The 8,207-nt window shown below is 40.0% G+C and overlaps 1 protein-coding gene across 1 annotated transcript; it reads right to left on the reverse strand.

Annotated features, from left to right (window-relative positions):
* Positions 1–703: 703 nt before the first annotated feature.
* On the reverse strand, positions 704–6,065 carry si:dkey-78p8.1 (ewing's tumor-associated antigen 1). The gene is made up of 6 exons (XM_035664055.1): positions 5,715–6,065; positions 5,155–5,283; positions 4,802–4,860; positions 4,519–4,628; positions 2,969–4,392; positions 704–2,154 (listed from the first exon to the last, which is right to left on the reverse strand). The coding sequence occupies exons 1-6, from the start codon at positions 5,848–5,850 to the stop codon at positions 2,042–2,044; spliced, it is 1,971 nt and encodes a 656-aa protein (XP_035519948.1). The 5' UTR covers positions 5,851–6,065; the 3' UTR covers positions 704–2,041.
* Positions 6,066–8,207: the final 2,142 nt, after the last annotated feature.

Here is an 8,207-nt window from a genome sequence, read left to right on the forward strand (position 1 = left end):
GTTTGATGTTCAGTTTGAAGGGTTTCAGGACACCTGATTAGTTGTCTGAAGGATCAACAATCTGGCTCATGGACCATCAAGTTGGATTTCTGGCAGGTCAGAATTTTTTGTCGGCTAGCTGTCTTGCAGTTTGAGCAGTTCCATGGTCCGATTTCCCACATGGCTACTGTCAAAAGATCCATTGTAAACTTTAGTACGCTTATTTAAGTGTTACTGGAGTAGTGTTTTAGAATTGTGCTGGCTAATACTGTAGTTTTGACTGAGATAGCTGTGATATAAAACTGAACTTTGCGGCAGAACAGATAGATCAATATCTGCACCTCAGTATTTTTCATTTCTTACCAATTGCACAAAATACTGCTGCAGTTCTCTCTTTCTGTCTACATTGTTAAGAATGAGGTTGTCTTGTTATAAGCTCAGTGTGTGCACCATTTTGCGGCTGGTCAACTGATCCACAAGTGTGAGCATAAAGGTTTCTTGCTGTGCAGAAAGACCAGTTAAAACCTGTAGTGTGAGTTAACACAGCTTAAAAGAAAACTCAGTAAAAACACAGTGGCTGTTAGGGTGTTCAAGGTGCATTTTAAGAACTTTAAGGTGTGTCCACAGAAAATAAGACTGGAGCAGTTTATTTAAAGTGTCCTTTGTGTTGGGTTTGGCAGGTGAGACCAAGCATAAAAAACAGTAACCACAAGACGCCTGAAAATGTCAGACAACTGAAACTTTAATTAAATGAAACCGCTACAATTAAGTGTGTTATAGCAGCCAACTGTGTTCTTGTGTTCATACAAGGCACAAACATCATGGATATAAATTAAGAGTCTATGTCTTATTGTGAAGTAACGGGGGAGTTACATTTGTTATGACATACTAAGGCACTAAGGTAGACCCAAAGTGGTCACTAACATTTCTATCTGATGGTTGTCTCACAGGTTGACCCCTCATAACACAGCAGATCAAAACATTAACATTATAGTGAGACCGTCTTCTTCATTTCAGTCTTCATTTCAGTCTCATCCCGTGGGAATCAAAACATGCTCTTCCATGGTTGTGTTTTACTGTTGGATTAAGAATTTCTAAAAAGGTGCATAGCATGGCTATTACAATAAACTGTGCCTACAGAGGAGGGCCATAACACTGCCTTTACTGATTCTAAGCTGTGCAAAACTGGAAAGATGAAAAATTAAATATGCAAAAACAAAATATAGAGGAAAACAAAATCTGCTGAATCACAACATGCTTATTTTCATGTATACAACAGACATTTTCTCATGTATTCAATTTGTAGTTTGGCCCCAAAGAAAAGTTTTAGATTGTAAGTATGGCTCAATTTACTTCAACTAAAGCAAATGAATTACAACTTGCTTATAATAAGCATCAAGAGAAGCTGCAGGCACATAATCTGTTGGATCAAACACACGCTGTAGAGAAAATACAGCAGTTACTGCATGTGTTCCCTGTAAAATGTAGACATCAGTTTCTGATGGAAAACATCAACAACACTGTTTTAATGTCTGTCACATTGCAGTTTGAGAAGTAACACTGAGATGAAACTATGTACTGTTAAACAAAAGCAAAAATTGGAGAGCTGGAATGACGATGCTGGGAAACAACAGAAAAATGTGTTAGTCAGCATTTGGAGTTATTTCAAACTCAGTGGATGTAAACTTCTTTTCCAAGTCAAAATGTGAAAAGCTCAGGAAATCTCTTTTAATGCCATCTCAGCACCAGATCTGAGACGTGCATCAAACAGTGCACTCGCTTCTCATAAACATGTTTTTACATTAGCAGCAATAATGTCCAGCAACTGTTGCAACAGACGTTCAGTTGTTTCTGACAGACACCAGGTCCTTTCTAACAGTCAGTAAATCATCCAAAATCTGGCGCTGTAATACTTTCTCTAACACGATCGAGGATGATGTCTAAGATGATATCATGTTAAACAACTTGATGAGGAAGTGACTGAAACACTGGTATGGAATGATACGTTTTATAAAGGCTTATTACAGTTTAATAATATCCCTTCGGTCAGGTCGGAGCTCCTCTATGGTTTCGAGGCGTTCTGCATTCGTAGTCGCCTCCTTGCCAAGGCTTCCTGTTTCTTCCTCTCAATCTCGGCTGCAGAGCACTTCCCTGTCATCTGGCTTGTGACGAAAACTGGAAAAGAGGAAGGAAAGTGAGAAAAATGAATGGAAACACTGAATAATAGGCTCGGAAAGTCTGAGAATTAAAACAAATTAGCAACGACCTAAAGGAAAAAAGGTGAATCCGCCCTAAATTAGAACTTGTGCGTCGTTGCTATGACTTTGAACAACTGAGTTTTAATTTGTTAATATAAAAATATTGCTACTATAACTGACACCAGTGGGTACCCATGGTGAAGCTCATTTGGCAGTAAAAAAAAAAACTCCATCCCTCCATGTCCAGAAGAAAAACAGTCTACAATTCACTGGCAATGAAGCTTCCTGAGGTTTGGACTCTTGACAGCATCACAAATTAAAGCCATGGCGCTATGTTTACTTGCTTTGGGGGAGAATTGTTCATGTGCACATGCACTGAACTGTCGATGATTATAAGAACAACATGTGACATCTGTTTTACTTGTGAGTTTTCACTTCAATATCCAGTCTTATACCAAAGTAGTGAGGACAGGGAATTGAAGATAACTACAAAGATGCACTGAGTTAACCAAATGAATCATTTAACAAGAATAGTAAAAGCACTGAACTTGGTCTCAATGAAAATACTTTTAGTTATTACATATTTTACTAAATATAGTTTATCACGTGTTTCCTCCAATTTCAGATAATTATCTGTTTAGTCTTCATTAATTTTACTTTTGGCCATTTCTTTAACAAATATTAAGTTATGTGTGATATAAAACATTCTAACTATAAAACATTTTCATTTACATTATCTTTTAATATATGTATCATGCTTTAATACCAATATCAACATTCAGACTGCTTACCTTTGTTGCTTATTACTGCCGAGTCAGATACATTTCTCTTGAAGGCTGTGTGATGGGACTTGGAGTTCTGTGGTGTCCTGGCTGTCACTGTATGTGGCTTCACATCCATTGGAGCTTTCCCAGCCTGGAAAGTTCCAGAGAAATCCTTACACTGGCTAAATGTGCCCAGACTCATGCGGCTTCCTGGGAGGCTCTGAGACATCCGGGATTTGTTGCTGGCACCTTTCATGGGAATGTTCCATCCTTGGAAGTTCACAGCTTCACAGCTAGTCCCCGGTAATGAGTTAGAACGGACAAAAGCACACGGTGACTGTCTATTAGCACTGGCAGCGGCGTTCATGGACCAGGCCGTGTCGATTGGAAGAGGCGCGGTGGTTTTTCGCTCTCTGTCTACATCAATATCTCGGTTTTTTTGGCAGCTGCTGGCGCTCACTTGCTGTGGTTGACTGTTGGAGATCCTCTCCACGCTGTCACATACCTGGTAGAGCAGCGCGTCGTCTCCATCATCCCATAAGCTGTCTGAAATATCTTTAACAGAGTCTGCAGCTACACAAGTCTCTTTCTGAGCATTAGAGATATTGTCAGGTTGAGGAGTAGACTGTGTCTTTGTGGTTGCAAATTTTTGCTCAGACATGTGTGGTTTAGGTTGTATAACAGTGAAGCTAGAATTGAAAACCTCCTTGGCAGCTGCCTTGGGCTGGAAGTGAGGGTGGGGCCCTAACTTGAAAGTGCTTCGGTTGGTAGTCTTTGGCTTGGGACACAATTCCTGGAGTGCACTGCAGCTTGGCTTGGAGTTCACGTTTGAAGGCTGGTGTGCAGAGTGTGAATTTGCAGTGGGCTTGCAACCAGAGGTGAACTGAGTAGTGTTTGCTTTAGTGTTAGACTGCACGGTGGTTTTAGGGTTTGTGTCATGTTGATGGTCAAGATTCTGTGTCATCGCCAGCACAAAAGAGTCATTAAGTAGGTCATCATTTTCCCAGTCGTCATCAAAGTCATCACAGTTGTTCGCGCTAAAACCACAGGATCCTTTTTCTTCAGCAGGATGTGTAGCCGGGCCTGACTCGTCAGCTGACTTGAGCTCTGATTGTCGGGGTTCAGCTGAAGTTGAAGTCAGAGGTTGGTCTTTTATTTCCTGTGAACAGGCGGATGCTGAGGAGCCCTGGCTTAGCCGGCCGCTGACTCTCTGAGTGGAGCAGTCGAACAGAGCGTGCAGCTCTGCCTCCACCGGATCCGATGCGGACGGACACTTAAGGTCTTTCACATTGCTAGGGAATGACGTCTCTGTCAGTTTTGTTTTGGAAGTGTTCCCACGTTCATTAAGGTTGTTGTTGACGGCGTTAAGCAGTTCTGAAGTCTCCCTGTCTCGCTGCATGTTCTTGTCAAACTGCCTGGCCAGTTTCATGAGGTCCTCCACACTGCTCTGCCTGTAGAGAGGAAAATAATCAACAATAAAAAAGATTATATAGTACTACTTGCATATAGTGTTTGTTAATGTAGGGAATAAAACCACAGTTTTACAGCGAGTGTCTGGGAATAAACTGATTACGCACCGAGAGGACTTCTTCCTGGCTCTTGGCTTTGGAACGTACGGTGTGCAAGGGACGGCACTGTCCCCTATCCACTGCAGCAGAGGAGATTCAGTCCCTTTCCGTTTCACTTCCTGTGTAAGACACAAGCAAGAAGTTGACAAATGTATTTCAAAAGGAAATGAACAAGCCTAAAACATTCGTACAGCACACAGAACTGAGTGACAAAACTACTTTTACGGTTAAAGGGCCAATTTAGACGTGTTGATTCAGTGGTTAGTCGAATGTTTGTGAGGAAACAACTGACCTTTGGAGCAATTCGGTTGACAATATCTGATATTTCCACAACTCTGGTGTTCCTGTGCCCTGGTCCGGAAAACAGATAAAAACACATAATTATACTGACAGCACTAAAAACAATGTAAATTAAGTTGTAACATCATTATTCATTTCATTTTTAATGCACAGTAGGACCTTTTTTTAAATTTGTTTATGAAAAGTGTTCATAAGAGTCAATTTTACAGATTCTTTCATATGCTTGGCCATGAAACAATCAGTTGCATCAATGTAACAGTTTCCATCCCCACATCATATGAACATGAAGTAAAACAGCCAGTATGTTCAGCAGGTGTGCATTAGTAGAGTATCGGTGTCATTTACCAGTATTAGCCGGAGTGGGCGATGTGGGATCCCAGAAAATGTCTTGCGTCGGTTCCACATCACCTGGAGAATCCCCATTATGCAAGCCCAGATATCTGCTGCAGCCTCTGCGCATAGGGCTCTGCAAATCTGTGTAGATTTCACACAGATATCACACATATCAGCTGGATAAAAAACATTCACAGTCCATTTACTATGATTTGTTATTTTGGTGCATTTAACTTCACATTATGCATTAATTACACTGATATACGTGTCTAGTGTAAGCACTACACATTGAAGCACTCTAGCATCCAAATACAGTCTCATTCAGAGGCTGTGTTTCTCAAGTGTGTCAATAACCCACGGTTAGTGGTGTGTATTGTGATATTAGTTAAAACAAGAGGTTATGAAGTCAGGTAGCATGCTCTCGCTAGTGTTGGGTCTGATCGCCTAATGGCCGCCGCCACCCCCTCATGTATGCAGATAGGAGGGTTTTAACGTTTTCACTTTATTCCGTTATTCGGCTCCACGCACTGAGCGGCAGATCGTCGTACATTTTAATGGACCCGCAGCCTCACCTTTACACACGGGTGATGTTGTACTGCCAGGCATCTGCTTTCCTGTTTTGGCGTCTTGTATTTTGCTGTGGCCAAGTTTGGAAACACTCCTCCACAGGTCAGTGAAGTCAGCAGTGGTCGCAGCAGGGTCTACCATGGTTCACCAACACAGCAGTAACAGCGCAGCCGCTGCTCGACATGGTGGTATGAAGTGCTGCCACGAAGCTCCGTGGCTTCAAACAGCGCGGCCGATAGTTTCTGCTCAAAGTTTGCTCGTGTTTCGGACAAACACTGGTGTTGTGGTTTTTTGCATGTAGCTCTTCATTCGGAGCGAGCCGCCATGTTTTGCCGCTACGTCATCAAACTACGGGTGCCTGGCAGGTTCGTCGCAGCTCGTTCGACGCGACGGTGCCACACAACCGTTTTTCAAAAAGCAGGCGAAACTTTGAGCTGTTGTGAGGTTTGTACGAATATAGTAGTATTAGTATTAGTATTTTAAGTTACATATATTTAATATTTTATGGCCCGAGGTCTAAAATGTTCGCACGAAAAAACTACTAATGTTTCCCAGACTTTATATAGTTGGCTCTAAGCTAGTTCATGAATGGCTGTAGATTTTATTCAGAAACAGAACATATTAGCAATGGTTTAAAGTAGATAAGTAGCCAACACGACTATTTATGGACAATTCTGTTGTACTTACCTCAGTATTTTAATTCTATGACACTTAATACTTCGCTACATTTCAGAGGGAAATACTGTAGACCTACTTTTACTCCACTACACTGAATTTGGCAGCTATTTATTGTTTCCTTCTCAGCAGATGAACATTTCAAACCTATAATAAGCACATAAAATACAATGCATCAATACAATACAATAAATCACACAAAAAGTAAAAAAAAAAAACACTATATAAATTGGGTAAAGTTAACTCTACCACAGCTAGCTACATCTTATAAATATTGCTCACATGTTGCATCGGTAATAATACCCTAGTGGTTTAATACTTAAACACTGAGATTATTTTGCTTCCATAGTGAGTACTTTTGTATTTTATATTTTAAATACATTTTGCTGTTAATATTAACATACTTTAACTTGAGTAAAAGTTTTAAAAGTTTGAATTTGAATGCAGTAATGGAGTATTTTAAAATGGTGTTTTACTTCTTTGTGTTTAAAAAATCTGAATATTTCCTCTACCACTGAATATTGTTGGCAGAATTTGAATTTAGACAGTAGATGAAGTGAGGAAACAATGAGGTAGGCAGCCACTCACACACATACAGTGTTTGTGACGTTTACCTTCTGGCAACATTACCATTGCTTTGAAAAACAGTACAGTAGATATTATGATAGACAGCCTGCTTCTTCTATATACTGTAGGTCTACCCATATGTTTGGCCAGTAGTGGTGCAGGCTTTATTGTGCCTGACGCTTGTTTGTTTGCAGAAACCTTGTTGTGAAGGTTGTTTGTGTGGATTGTAGGCACAATTCCTATAGCACAAAGGTCTGTTGAGGTCAGTTGTAATACTGTAACTTTGTCTGCAACTGGTTTCCCTTTTTGAATATCGGACTGGTGATCGGCCTCCACCGTGCCTTGTCCCTTCAATTACAATCAGATATCAGCAGTTCAGATTAGGCAAATTCTAATAGAGTCAATGTGAGGATATGAGTTTACTTATCAGTATAAAATAGTTCTTTTGTTTTTCTCTTAATGTAAGACATTTAAATGTCCTTCACCAGGAATAATGATGAAAATAAGTCCAGAACTTTATCATTCTATCCCAGACAAAGTCTGATGTGTTGTATGATTGTAAATATGTTTGAATGTTGTCAACAAACCAAGACCAAAAAACAAAAAATAATAGGAGTTGGAATGGAAAATCTGGGATGGTCTCATCTGCTTTACAGTTGCTAGCATAAGAATTTCATTTGCATTAGTTTTAATTTAATTTAGTGTCCCATCTTGTTTTCAGTCATTCAAATATGCAGAATACTGGCACATAATATCAGCTATTGGCATTCTTCAATCCAAAACAATCAGCCTTCAAAAAGCATTTTTTTGTTTAAAGACCCTCTTGAGATATGATTGAAAGAATAATCTGAGTGGAATGATAATTTGTGTCTGATATAGTTTTTCCTTGTTATAAAACTTTCAAATTACATTTATTCCCCACCCATAAATGCTGATTCCTTGAATATTTTTAATTGCTGTACGGCTGGACACAAGATGTCACTGAAAAGTGTACGTGCAGTGGAGGGTTTAAGTTTCCACATCACACTCATAACTGTGATTGATCCAATATGCAACATTTTGTGATGTCAGAAAATCATTCTTGTATATAAATGCCTTACACTCAAGCCTTCTAGTGTCCAACTATCATTCTGCACAGTGAAGGTCAAACAGCCAGGTCAACTTTAAACCTCCGTCACTAGATCACAGATCACACAGTCAAATGTCTGACTGCAGGTCACTGAGGTACAATAAGGCAAGCCTTTTTAATTAACCAA

This window comes from Morone saxatilis, unplaced genomic scaffold (assembly GCF_004916995.1).
Source record: "Morone saxatilis isolate NCDOM2014 unplaced genomic scaffold, NCSU_SB_2.0 Contig19, whole genome shotgun sequence".
Classification (NCBI taxonomy): domain Eukaryota; kingdom Metazoa; phylum Chordata; class Actinopteri; family Moronidae; genus Morone; species Morone saxatilis.